The sequence below is a fragment of the Mesoplodon densirostris genome, chromosome 18, assembly GCF_025265405.1.
Source record: "Mesoplodon densirostris isolate mMesDen1 chromosome 18, mMesDen1 primary haplotype, whole genome shotgun sequence".
In the NCBI taxonomy this organism is placed as follows: Eukaryota; Metazoa; Chordata; class Mammalia; order Artiodactyla; family Ziphiidae; genus Mesoplodon; species Mesoplodon densirostris.
Window position 1 is genome coordinate 13,510,700 of NC_082678.1, and position 14,170 is coordinate 13,524,869.

The 14,170-nt window shown below is 48.1% G+C and overlaps 1 protein-coding gene across 2 annotated transcripts in view; it reads right to left on the bottom strand.

Annotated features, from left to right (window-relative positions):
* Positions 1–7,847, bottom strand: part of FOXK2 (forkhead box K2) — a 71,246-nt gene extending 63,399 nt beyond the window's left edge. The window contains exon 1 of one of the 2 annotated variants that reach the window (XM_060080904.1): positions 7,435–7,847. In XM_060080904.1, the coding sequence (XP_059936887.1) occupies positions 7,435–7,847 (413 nt within the window). The remainder of the gene's footprint in view (positions 1–7,434) is intronic. The other variant, XM_060080905.1, reaches the window with a different exon arrangement.
* Between the last annotated feature and the right edge of the window lie 6,323 nt (positions 7,848–14,170).

Below are 14,170 nucleotides of genomic sequence, written 5' to 3' on the forward strand. Positions count from 1 at the left end.
CCCTGGTGGCACAGTGGTTAAGAATCCACCTGCCAATGCAGGGGACACGGGTTCAAGCCCTGGTCCGGGAAGATCCCACATGCCGCAGAGCAACTAAGCCCGTGTGCCACAACTACTGAGCCTGCGCTTTAGCGCCCACGTGTTGCAACTACTGAAGCCCGTGCGCCTCGAGCCCGTGCCCCGCAACAAGAGAAGCCACTGCAATGAGAAGCCCGCACACTGCAATGAAGAGTAGCCCCCGCTTGCTGCAACTAGAGAAAGCCTGCACGCAGCAACGAAGACCCAACACAGACAAACATACATACATACATAAAGAAATAAAAAAAAAAATTTTAAGTAAAACATGGTTTGTGGGACTTCCCTGGTGGCGCAGTGGATTAAGACTCCGCGCTCCCAATGCAGGGGGCCCGGGTTCGACCCTTGGTCAGGGAACTAGATCCCACACGCATGCCACAACTAAGAGTTTGCATGCTGCAACTGAGGAGCTGGCAAGCCGCAACTAAGGAGCCCACCTGCCTCAACTAACATCCGGCGCAACTAAATAAATAAATGAGAAATAATTTCTTTAAAAAAGTGTATGTGGGGGCTCCCCTGGTGGCACAGTGGTTGAGAGTCCGCCTGCCGATGCAGGGGACGTGGGTTCGTGCCCCAGTCCGGGAGGATCCCACATGCCGCGGAGCTGCTGGGCCCGTGAGCCATGGCCGCTGAGCCTGCGCATCTGGAGGCTGTGCTCCGCAGCGGGAGAGGCCACAGCAGTGAGAGGCCCGCGTACCACCAAAAAAAAAAAAAAAAAAAAAGGGTATGCAGTTTGTTACACTTCAATAAAAAAGGCAGTTTTAAAAAGAAAAACAGTATACTGTAAATTGCAAAGTTCTTCGACTGGACAGAGAAGCCATCCTTCATTTACAAAATGAGTTTGGCCAATGGCATTAATGAACAAGAATCCTTCAAATCAGACGTCAAACAGGACATGACTTTTAACCAGTTCCTTTTCCTGACTTTGCCCCCAAGGCAGAGCCACTTTTCCTTTCCCCCTGAAACGGGGAAGGTTTGTGGTGAAGCCAACGTACTGGAGTGGAGGAGAACCAGAAAGGAGGCTCTGGGAGAGAGGGCACCCCCAGACAGACCTCTCGTGCCCTAGCGTGCTGGACGACACCATCCACGTCCCATGGCCTGGCTTTATCCTCAGGTCCTGGCAGAGAAAAGACAACTTTTCCCGGCTGAAGAAATTTCAAACTTCGCTCACTACTCCCAGAGGCTCTTGATCAATGTACTGCACACACGTGTGCATGTGTGTGGAGCTATGAGCAAGTTGCAGAGTGCTGGCCCCTTGAGGACATTTTCACCCCCATGTCATATTTTCTGTCACGTTAGATCTCCATAGGCCCCTCCACACCAGGACACTGTGATAGATAAAATACAAGCAGCCCCTGATGTCTAGCAAGGGCAAGGGCACAGGCATGGTGCTAACCGTGCCACACAGTGTCAGTTATTATCCCTGTTAAAAGTGAGAGAACTAAAACTCAGACAGGTTAAGCAGCAGGGCTGGAATTTGACTGCAGTCTGTCCAGCCCCAGAGCCCATGCGTGCCTTCTCCTGATACAGTTAGCTGGCACACAAATGACCACTACAGGTGACAGGTCCCACATTGTAGGCTTGTTCTCAAACTCTTAGAAATTAAAATTATTTTAAATCTAACCATCTTAAACTATTCCTTAAATAAGCATTAAAATGAATACACTGAGCTTTACCACTAGAAGAACTACTAAACACTAGGTAAAGTACAAGTAAGCTGGTTATTGGGTTATTTTTAACTTAGTAAAGTAACAATTATGCTGAAGTAGCTGCACTGTGTTCCAAATGTCTACAAATCAGTGATAATAAAAATATATTTCAATTTGCCAAATGAATATATATTGTAGCTTTAAAAAAATACATAGTGGTCATTAAAAGCAATTAATTTATAAACTGAGCACTTTCCGAAGTATAAAGCACCTCCGCTCCTCTGCTATGGATCTGCCATTACATGTCGCCCACTTCTGGGTCCTGGACTCCAGCCATCCTAGACCCCAGATCTTAGCTCTGCCTACAAGCTGGTCAGAGTCTCAGGTCATAAAATGAAGGTGTTTCAGCCAACCCTGCAGCCCTGAAACAAAAAAACATGCCAGACCTCACTAGTGGCTCTGCTTAGGTCTTCTAAGAAGACACACTCGGGACTTCCCTGGTGGTGCAGTGGTTAAGAATCCGCCTGCCAACGTAGGGGACACAGGTTCGAGCCCTGGTCCGGGAAGATCCCACATGCCATGGAGCAACTAAGCCCGTGCACCACAACTACTGAGCCCATGTGCCACAACTACTGAAGCCCATGCGCCTAGAGCCCGCGCTCCACAAGAGAAGCCACCACAATGAGAAGCCCGCACACCACAACAAAGAACAGCCCCCACTCTCCAAAACTAGAGAAAGTCCGCACACAGCAACAAAGACCCAACGCAGTGTGAAATAAATAAATAAAAGAAGAAGACACCCTCATTTTGGTGGGAATGCAAACTGGTACAGCCACTATGGAGAACAGTATGGAGGTTCCTTAAAAAACTGAAAATAGAGCTACCATATGAGCTAGCAATCCCAGTCCTGGGCATATATCCGGAGAAAACCATAATTCGAAAAAATACATGCACCCCAGTGTTCACTGTAGCACACTATTCACAATAGCCAGGACATGGAAGCAACCTAAATGTCCATCAACAGAGGAATGGATAAAGAAGATGTGGTACATATATACAATGGAATATTACTCAGCCATAAAAGAAGAACAAAATAATGCCATTTGCAGCAACATGGATGGACCTAGAGATTCTCATACTGAGCGAAGCAAGTCAGACAGAGGAAGACAAATATCATATGATATTGCTTATATGTGGAATCTAAAAGAAGGCTACAAATGAACTTATCTACAAAACCTAAATAGAGTTACAGATGTAGAAAATAAACTTATGGTTATGGTGGGGGGGTGGAAGGGTAGGGGAGGGATAAATTGGAAGACTGGGATTGACACATACACACTACTATATATAAAATAGATAACTAATAAAGACCTACTGTATAGCACAGGAAGCTCTTACTCAATACTCTGTAATGGCCTATATTAGGAAAAGAATCTAAGAAAGAGTGGATATATGTAATTGTATAACAGGTTCACTTTGCTGCAACTAACAAAACATTGTAAATCAATTATACCGCAATAAAAATTTTTAAAAAAGAAGACACCCTCATTTTATCATCTCCTACTGGGAACTCTATCCTCCACACCTCATCTGTGTCCATTCTTTGGGCCTCAGCTACATCTCTCAGTGGTTCCCCCACCCACTTCACCCTGGTGATCCACATAGTTTCTACTCCTTCTAACCCTAATATCGCCTCTGCCCTCCTTAGAATATCTACCCCCCCACAAACACTTCTTACACCCCCACTCCCTCCTCTCTCTCTTCACCCGGGAGTCCCACACCCCATCTCCTTCCTCATCCTCCAAAACATCCTAATCACCAAGCCCATGGCTTCCCACTGCAGGGTGACACTGCAGGTCACTGTCCTTTTCCCGAGGCTCTCCTCTCCTGGCACTCCCCTTCCGATTTCCTTCTTCCTGGTACTGGTATTCTCTGGGAAACTTGGTTCTGCCCAATCCCTATTATCCAAGCAGGACCGAGTCACTGTGAGATCCTTCAGTTCTCTTCTTGGAGTCTTTACCTGCGAAGCTCCAGAAGCCACTGTCTGCTCAAGCTTTCTCCTGTCCTCACCTTAGAGGATGCTACCTGTGATTTAGTGAGAAAGTCTTCAAGTGTGACATTACCAAACTTCATCTGCAAGTTAAAACATGCCACATAAGAAAGAGGAGGTTTGCTGTATCACCAACCGATAGGCAGTTAATTCAGCATAGAAACAGGGTCACTTTCTATTTAAACACAACTGCAGTTCTGCATGTTAAATATCTTTGGGCAATAGTAAATTCAACTTGTTCTATTTATGCTTGGCTATTAGATATTTAGGATCTTACTGATCGGAAAATACATCAAATTCACTTGACATTTCAAAGTATAAACAACTGTTAAAGAGTTGTTTATTTTTATTTATAAATTATGCTTAGTTTGCTACCATGGCCACAAGAATAGCAACAGCAGCAAAACCAGACATTCCTGCCCAACAGATCTTCCTAAAACACTTTACTGCTCACTCAGGCGCCAGACCAGGTCCTTAGACAAACAAGGACCCTGTCCTCAAGGAGAACATTCTTCATTCTCTCGTTGACCACTGTGAAAATGCTCCCCCACCAGGCCCAGGCAAACATCATGCTCCACAAACCTGTCCCCAAAGTCCTTTCCAGCCTGAATTCAATCTCTCCAGTGCCAGGATGCTGGCCCAGCCACACCTGCAAGGTCACTCTACCTGCCCACTTCAGGAACCCGGCCCAGGTGGCCCAGGGTTCCCCCACCTAGACCACTCCACAGACCCCCCCCCAGTCCGAATAACACCTGAACCTCCAACAAGTCAGACGCTCCTGGGGAGGAAAAAGTTGCATCTCTGTACACACAGCCCTGCATACTTGGCCAAAAACCAAGGATTTTTGGAAATCACTTGTTTTTTGGAAAACCACACACTATGGCACTCTTGTACATATTCAGCTCAAACTCCCACCCCCCCCCAACATACACACTCACGCGCCGGCCCTCACTAGGCATGGAACTTACCAACCACCATGGAGAAGGTGCTTGTACTCAGATTTTACCCAAACCATTTAAAATACTCACGACACCAACATACAGGATCACACTCCTCATTTTCCTTTATTCCTCCCGAATTAATACTTTAGTATTTTAATAAAATAGTGAACCATACTTTAAGCCTAAAGTGTTTATATACTCTTCCAAGTTCTCTGTATATAAACTTTTAATACTAACTACAAAATTTAAGTTCATTTTAAAGTTGGAATAAAGTCATTGTTATTCAAATAAGAGACCAACCATAGGCTGTCATATTTTTAAAACTCCTCAGTGACTTTTCAATTCAGTAAGCAAGTATGAAACAAACAGTAAGAATACTTATTAACGTCTGGGGACTTCCCTGGTGGTCCAATGGTTAAGACTCCACACTTCCACTGCAGGGGGCGTGGGTTCAACCCCTGGTCAGGGAACTAAGATCCCGCAGGCATTGGGCGTGGCCAAAAAGAAAAAAAAATTCAACCTCTGCGCAATCACTCTAAGTTACATTTGCTTTTAAACTTTCACAATTTAATTTTTTTAATGTTAAAAAGAACGTGGAACATAAAACTGAGTTTAATTTCAAGAAAAAGATTTTTAAAACAATTTCTCTGCATTTAGCTAGCACCAATCGTCTTTACATAGTTTTTTTTCCTATAACCTGTATCTATGATCACCCTACACCAACAACTTGGAAACAATGCCTTACAGAAAGAGAGGTGCTGCAAAATCCTAACAGTTATCCACTCATCTCACAGTGTAAAAATGCCAAAACCCCTTCCATGAAAAAAACCACTCCCCTCTGTCAGTATGGGCAGAGGTTCCCAGGCCCAGAAGTCCAGGGCTGGTGGTAGCCTTGGTGGCCCAGGGATTCTTCACTGTGCACTAGCTGGAGATGAAGGCCAGAGACCCCGCATCTACCCATCACCTTTTTTTTTTTAAAGATATTTTATTTTTATTTTTTATTTGTTTGTTTTTTGTTGTTGTTGGTTTTCTTTTTTTTTTGGCCCTGCCACGTGGCACGTGGGATCTTAGCTTCCCAGGATCAAACCCGCACCCCCTGCACTGGAAGCGTGGAGTCTTAACCCCTGGACTACCAGGGAAGTCCCCCCATCGCCCTTCTTACTCATCTCCTCTGAAAGCCTCACTCCACTCCTCAAAAGTCTGAATTCTGCTCCCTCGCAGAAAAATCAATTTATTTCCGTGTTTGGTATGTCAACGCAAATGGTTTTGGCTGAATGGTTAATAACAGAATTTTCTTTAAAAACCTCAAAGTTCTCAGAGTAAAAATATAATGCCCTTTGCTGTGATGCCAAGTTATTTGTAAACAACAAACCATCAAATTAAAAAGCTGCCATCAGGTCCCTACTATCGATTTTATGCAATTTATAGTACAAATACACACAAACAGCGTTCTGGTTTGAAAAATAACATTCTTTGAAACGCTCCCATCTAGATTTAAGGAACTAGCTGGTGCAGCTTTCCAGGCTAAACAGTAACACAGTACCCACATACAAAAGTGAACAAATAAAGAAAAGCAAGAGCTCTTATCACCATCTCCAACAACTGAAAGCAGTCAAAAATTCCAGTTTGTGGAGAAAGGTTCTACTTGAAATAATCTAGAAAGCCCCTGAGGAATAATTAGCATTTCCTAGAGAGCAATTTTGTTTTTCAAGCAGACTAAATGATAACTTCACAAAACCATAGAACCAAGCTGAACTGCTTTGTAGCAGGATTGACAGTTCCTCAAGAAGCTCACTTAATTATACTCTATAACACCTTATAAAAATTTCTAAATAATTGATTTTTTTTAAAGTTATGTTGAAAGTACCTAGTTTTCCAAAATTTTAAGGTTCAGAGCACAGATTTAAAAATCCATCATGCTTCAAGAACTTTCAATTTTTAGGCTACAAAAAACACAATGAGAAAAAGAAATCCTTGCAGCTTAAAAAACACACGCTTGAAATAATACACTACGGAAAACGTGTAGAACAAAAAGAAAGTAACAGATAACCCAACAGCAGTTAAGAAGACACAGACTTTTGTTTTGGGCAGTTCCACCAACCAGAGTTTTACATTTCTATTCCACACTACCTACATGCTAGTTACGAAAAATATATGCGAACTCCCAGAACGCACAGAGTACCCCAAAAAACCTCAGCCCACGTGGACAGCTGCCTGAGCCTCCAGCTTCAGCTTTGGATAAGTGAGGATGGGGGGTCCCGGGCAGGAATTGTAGTCTGTGTTCTGGTCGTGGGTATGGTGGATGAGGTCGGAACATTGGGGTCATGGACTGGGATCCGGTCGGGATGATGGGATCTGGGTCTGGTTCTGGTCGTAGAAAGAACGAACCCAGATGTCGGGATCTAGATCCTGGTTGGGAAGATGGACAAGGGCTTGGGGTCGGAATGGGGCTCCGAGTCTGGGTCCTGACTGTGCCCTACTCGTGGCTAAGTCCAGGCGGGGATCGCTGGCCGGGGGCTGGGTACTGTAGGTGGGGGCAGCAGATCCCGGGGGGTGGTCAGGACCCAAACCTGGGTCCACCTGGTCGTAGGTGGGGGTAGGGGGTCGTGGATCGCGAGTCGGTGGTCCGGGTCGGGGTAGAGGTCGTGGTCGGGGTTCGGGTCCCGCCGGCCAGGCCGCCCCCCCTCCCGCCCGCCCCCCCGGCCCGGGCCCCACTCACACGCGCGGCAGCTGCAGTGGCGGCGCCCCGCGCCTTTGGAACACGCCGTCCACGAACACGCCATTCTTGCCGAGGCAGCGCAGATAGAAGTCGCCGCCCGCGTCGGGCCCGGGCTGCGCCGACGGCTCCGGGGCCGCCCCGCCATGGCCGCCGCCGCCCGGGGGCGTGAAGATCTCGAGGTGGCGCCGCGAGATGAAGCTCGAGTGGCCCATGCTCACGTCCACCGAGCCCTGCGACGAGTTGCGCCCGATGGTCACCGAACGCTTCTTCATCAGGTACTCGAACTCGCGGCCCTCGAGGCGCGCCACGGCCCAGCCGCCCGGCGGGGACCCGCCGCCCGCGCCCCCGCCGCCCCCGGCGCCGCCGCCCGCGGGAGGCCCGCCCGCGCCCGGGAGCGCCGCGGCCGCCGCCATGGGCCTGCGAGGGCCCGGGCCGCCTTCCGCCGCCGCCACGGAGCTGAGGGCCGAGCGAGGCCGCCGGCCGGCGAGCGACGAGCGGCGGCGAGGGGCGGGACACGCGCGGCGCGCCGCGGGCCGGCGCCGGGCCCGTGACTGACGGCGGCACCCGCCTATAGCTGCGGTGCACGGCAGTGGGGCTACCAGAGGCTGGTCAATGGCGAGGCACGCCGGCCGTGCGTCGGCACGTCGGCCGCGGCGCCCGACGCAGGCGCGGCTTCTGGCGGCCTGGAAAACCTGGTACGGATTAGGGCGGCCGTGGAGCCGCCGAGCCGACGCACGGCACCGCGCCGAGCGGGGAACCAGGACGGGGCGGGGGCGGGGGCCGGGCCGGTCCGGGGTCAAGGTCGGCGGGGGCAGGGGGCGGGGGCCCGCACGCTCCGCACCGGCCCCGTGCTTTGCCGCTGCCGTCACGCGCGCATTCTCAAGCGTGGCCGGAGCTTGCCTCGTGTTAGCAACCGAAATCCACGCGTTTCCACGGTTGTAGTGGCTGTGAGACCCCACCGCGAGTGTCTGCGGGCTGGCGAGGAGGGAGAGGAGAGTGGGGAGAGTCCGTGAAGAGGGTCCACGGGGCAGGGGGAGGGTCCTCCGGGAGAAGAGTGGGGAGGGCCCGCTGGGAGGGTCCAGGGGAGCGTGGGGAGGGGGCGAAGGGAGGGGCGCGGGAGCGCGGGCCAGCGTCCCGACGCCGTGGGACTGGAGTGAGCGGGAAGCTTCGAGGGCCGTAGGCAGGTCGGGCTCCGGTGGCAGAGCCCGGCACTTGGTCTCTGTGTAAACACCCATTCTAAAGAAATGGAAATTGACGTGCCCCTCCGAATGCGACATCTGCCTGTCTCATTTGCCATAGATGTGTTTGCGGTTATAGTACAAACCCCCAGGGGTTAACACTGCTTTGAACCATAAGCGTGGTGTTGAGACGAGAATGTAAGTATTGGGTTTGGCCAGTGAGTTCGTTCGGGTTGTGCGTACAGGAAAACCCGAACGAACTTTTTGGCCAACCCATAATAAGTGGGGAACCTTTCATTTTCAAACAAAACACAGTCGATCAAAAGAGCAAGCATCCCATCAAGTATAACTGATGTTTTCAAACCAGTTGTCAAAGTGACCGGTGTGTTGTCCCGAGGTCCTGGTGCTCTGGTGGGGGACAACCACCACTCTGCCTGGCATTCGGAAGCTTCCTTGTGATAAAGTAACTGACTGTGTTCAGAGTATGTGCTGTGTGCTGTTGAACTTATGTAAGGCCGCTCACTAGAAACGTTCACTTGCTTTTCACATTTTTTCGACAACAGAGAGTGTCCACCGCATGCAGGGAACCCAGGCCTATAGGTATGAAGAGGGTGAGTTTGTCCCATTGAACTGATGTGTCTCAACAATGTCCCTCCTATGTAGACACAAGGCCCCTTGATGAAACAATGCCAGGCAAGTGGATATGGTAACAACCACACGGTTCTGAGAAGGAAACAGGTCACCGACACTGGGATAGTCAGAAAAGGCTCCAGAGAAGACGGGGCTTGTACCGGCCCTTCCATCCATTCCGAGTGCTCAGTAAGCACCCATTTTATACCAGTCACAGGCCAGGGTTGGACAGAGAGCAGTGAGCAGACCCGGCAGCCACGTCCCATCAGCACATGTGAAAGAAGGGGCCAAAAGAAAGCAGCACGCACGATCCATTGAGACAGAGGAAGAGCACCAGGAGATGCTCTCGGGGTTCAGCAGCATCGCTGCTCTTTACATGGAGCAGCTGAAGGCGGAGATGTGGAGGAGACACACCCCACCCAAAGGGCTTATAAACCTTTGTTCTGTCATCCGGGGGTGTGTCCATGCTGGACACAGGTGCAGGAAGAGAGCAAGACCACGGGGCACCTGCCTGGTGGGGCACCTGCCTGCTGGTGCTTACGGAGGACCCACAGTGCACATGTGAACACATATAGGCACAGCCAAGGAGCAGCACATAGAGCAGACTGAGAGGTCTGAGAGGCGGGCAGGAGGGCCAGAGGAGGAGGATACCTCTGACCTGAGGCCTGAAGGACATGAGCCAGGGCCACAGTGACCTCTGGGCAAAGAGCAAGGGCAGTGGCCCAGAGGCAGGAGTACTATATGCTCCGTGTGTCAGGGGCGGGGTCGGGGGGCCCTGCATGAGGGTAGAGACAGCCAGAGAGCAATTCAGAGGCTGCTGCTCCATGGGGGCCCTCAGCACCTGAGATGGGAAACCACTGGGCATTTCAAGCAATGAGCAACATGATCCAATTTAACTTTTACAAAGATCAACCTTTCTGCTGTGTGGGACAAAACTGAAAACAGGGAGGCCCATTTGTGTCTCTTACAATGATTCAGGCTACAGAAAAGGGTAGTTGGACTCACGATCCTCGAAGCTTTTTGCGTAAGTACCCAACAAACTAGTTTTGTGAAAATTTGTAAGCTTACATATTTAAGATAATAGCAAAAATTTCCATTATGTTTAAATAGTTGCAATAGATACAATTTCCCAAATATTAGAAATGCTGCCTTTTAAAATAAAATCATGGAGACTTCCCTGGTGGTCCAGTGGTTAAGACTCCGTGCTTCTACTGCAGGGGGCACAGGTTCGATCCCTGGTTGGGGAACTAAGATCCCGTAGGCCGCACAGTGCAGCCAAAAAAATTTTTTTTTAATTTTATTTATTTATTTTTGGCTGTGTTGGGTCTTCGTTTCTGTGCATGGGCTTTCTCTAGTTGTGGCGAGCGGGAGCCACTCTTCATCGCGGTGCGCTGGCCTCTCACTGTCGCGGCCTCTCTTGTGGAGCACAAGCTCCAAACACGCAGGCTCAGTAGTTGTGGCTCACAGGCCTACTTGCTCCGCGGCATGTGGGATCTTCCCAGACCAGGGCTCGAACCTGTGTCCCCTGCACTGGCAGGCAGATCCTCAACCGCTGCGCCACCAGGGAAGCCCCCCCCCAAATTTTTTTAATAAAATAAAATCATGACATCGTTCCTTAAATGTATCAAATGGATTCTGAATGTCACTGTAGTTTGAAACGCACTGTCGTATGTTTTATAAACATATATATAATTCCTTGGTTAATGGTCAGGAGTTGTATTAAATCCTCTTTTCCTAAACTCAAATCCCCCTGCAATTTTAGTTCTAAATACAGTAAGTGTCTATACTTGAACATTACTTACTTACTTACTTACTTATTTATTTATTTATTTATTTATGGCGGCACTGGGTCTTCGTTGTAGTGCATGGGCTCTTTGTTGCGGGCTTCTCTCTAGTTGCCACGTGCGGGCTGCTCTCTAGTTGTGGCATGCATGTTTAGTTGCCCCACGGTATGTGGGATCTTAGTTCCCAGACCAGGGATCAAACCCACATCCCCTGCATTGGAAGGCAGATTCTTAACCACTGGACCACCAGGGAAATCCCTGAACATAATTTATTGATGACCCTATTTTTATGCCTGGAGAGAGAGAGAGATTCATATATACATACATATTTTTAATTTGCAGTTTGCTGTGAATTTGTCTCATGATAAAAATACTTCTCCTGGGGACTTCCCTGGCGGTCCAGTTGTTAAGACTTCGTCTTCCAATGCAAGGGGTGCAGGTTTGATCTCTGGTCAGGGAGCTAAGATCCCACATGCCTCGCAGCCAAAAAACCAAAACATAGAACAGAAGCAATATTGTAACAAATTCAATAAAGACTTTAAAAATGGTCCACATCAAAAAAAGTTCAAGTTTTGATTAAGACTAAAGAGTTGAATTATATTGGAGATTTGTCTCAATAATGTCTAAGGCTTTTTTTCCCTGACAAGTAGTCCATATATCCAGTGATGAGAATTACTAGAATGAGGCAGGGTACAGAATCGGTATTATCCCTATTTTTTTCATAAATGTATACACATAAGTAAACAGAACTGGGGGAAGTTTTATTAAAGCAACCTAACTCTTCTTTGAACCTCTTCTGTCTGCAGGTCCTATGTGAGAGCTGAACAGAGATGGCAGAGGTCATGCAGGACTGGGAGATGTTGAAGCAAAGAGAAGAGATCTTGGTGCAGCCCAAGCAACCAGCTGGGACACCAGAAAGGCCACACCCTAGAAAACTGAATACAGCTGAAGAGAGGAAGTTTAAACTCAAAGTCACATCACTAGAAATCATCTGAATCAAAACACAGGGAAAGGGACTTCCCTGGTGGCACAGTGGTTAAGAATCTGCCTGCCAGTGCAGGGGACACAGGTTTGAGCCCTGGTCTGGGAAGATCCCACATGCCACGGAGCAACTAAGCCCGTGTGCCACAACTACTGAGCCTACGTGCCATAACTACTGAAGCCCGCGTGCCTAGAGCCCGTGCTCTACAACAAGAGAAGCTACCGCAATGAGAAGCACACGCACCGCAATGAAGAGTAGCCCCTGCTCGGCACAACTGGAGAAAGCCCATGCACAGCAACAAAGACCCAACACAGCCAAAAATAAATAAACTTATTTAAAAAATGAAAATAAGGAAAAAAGATAACAGAAAAGAGTATTAGAGACCCATGACAAGATCAGAAAGGTCTAATGTACATGAAATTGGACTCTCAAAAGGAAGGAAAAAGAAATGGAACAGAAAAAAATTCTTTTTTTTTAATTTATTTTTGGCTGCATTGGGTCTTCGTTGTTGCACACAGGCTTTCTCTAGTTGCACCAAGTGGGGGCTACTCTTCGTTGCAGTGCGCAGGCTCCTCCTGCAGTGGCTTCTCTTGTTGCAAAGCATGGGCTCTTGGCATGCGGACTCAGTAGTTGTGGCTCGTGGGCTTAGTTGCTCCATGGCATGTGGGATCTTCCCGGACCAGGGCTCGAACCCACGTCCCGTGCATTGGAAGGCGGATTCTTAACCACTGCGCCACCAGGGGAGCCCCCAGAAGAAATTTTTAAAGAGAGAATGTGTACAGATTTTACAAATTGGTGAGAATATACCAACTCACAGATCCAAAAAGTTTAGCAAAAATAATATATAAAATATATATTAACATACATAATATATATGCCAAAAATACAATAGAGGAGATGAAACAAAATTTTTAAAGTACATGAATAATTTAGTAGAAGGCAAAAGAGAAGGAATAAAGGGCAGATGGGACAAATACACAACAGCAAGGTGGCGGCTTTAAACCCAACCATGTCAATCATTACATTAAATGTAAATGTATAGAAAACTACAATTAGAAGTCGGAGATTTTAGAATTCCCTGGCAGCCCAGTGGTTAGGACTCGGTGCTTTCACTGCTGTGGCCCCAGGTTCAGTCCCTGGTTGGGGAACTAAGATCCGGCAAGTCAAGCAGTGCAGCCAAAAAAGAAGTCGGAGAATTTAGACTAAAGGGGAAAAAAAAACCCACCTAACGTAAATGAGTTTACAAAATCCTGAGCAGATATAATAACATAACTGCCTAATGTTCAAAGCAAAAATTGACAGAACCAAAAGGAAAAATAACCCTCTAATAGAGTTTGAGATTTCAACACGTTGCTATGTAATTAATGGAACAAGCAGGCAAAAAAGTCAGTCAGGATATAGATTTAAATACTTATTAACTAACTCAGCCAGTTACACTCCATAAAAATGATTATAAACCCTGCCCATCAAAACTCTGCAGTGGCCCAGCCACATTGTGTGCCAGCAGAGTAAGAAGGAAGAAGGCACCGGGGAGAAGTCTCAGATTTCCACCCGGGTCTTTCCACTAACTGATGAGTGGGGTGGCCTGGCCCCACCGTCTTGTCCACATTCTCAGTTTCCTCACCTGCAAGGTGAGCCACAGCATGGGCTGCTCTCAGAAGCCTCTTCCAGCTCTAACCCTCCATACTGAGGAAGCTCTAGGGGCTACCCCAGGATGCTACCCCACTTGAGAACCCTCTTTCTAGAATAAAACGAGATTCAAACAAGGCCTGACACCGCCAGTGTTTATGTTGGGGCTGTCCTGATGGAACCTGCTATCAAAATTGTGATTCAGTTAACAAACTCTTGTGCAGCATTCTCTGCATGCCAGGTACTGCTCTAAGGACTCTGCAGATACTGGCTCAGGCCATCCTCACGATACACCTCTAGTTGATAGATGCTCTGACTGCCCACATATTACTCCTCGGAGGCACAGAGAGGTTGACTAACTTGCCCATGTCAGCACACCAGTCTGTTCTTTATCACTTCACTGGAGAAGCAAAAACAAGGCTTCCTGTGTGCCCCTCACAATAAAGAGGGTGAATATTGATGATATAATAATCATGAATTTTGATACTCTTAAGAAACAAAAATTCAGAGTAAACTCCAGCACTGCAACTGGT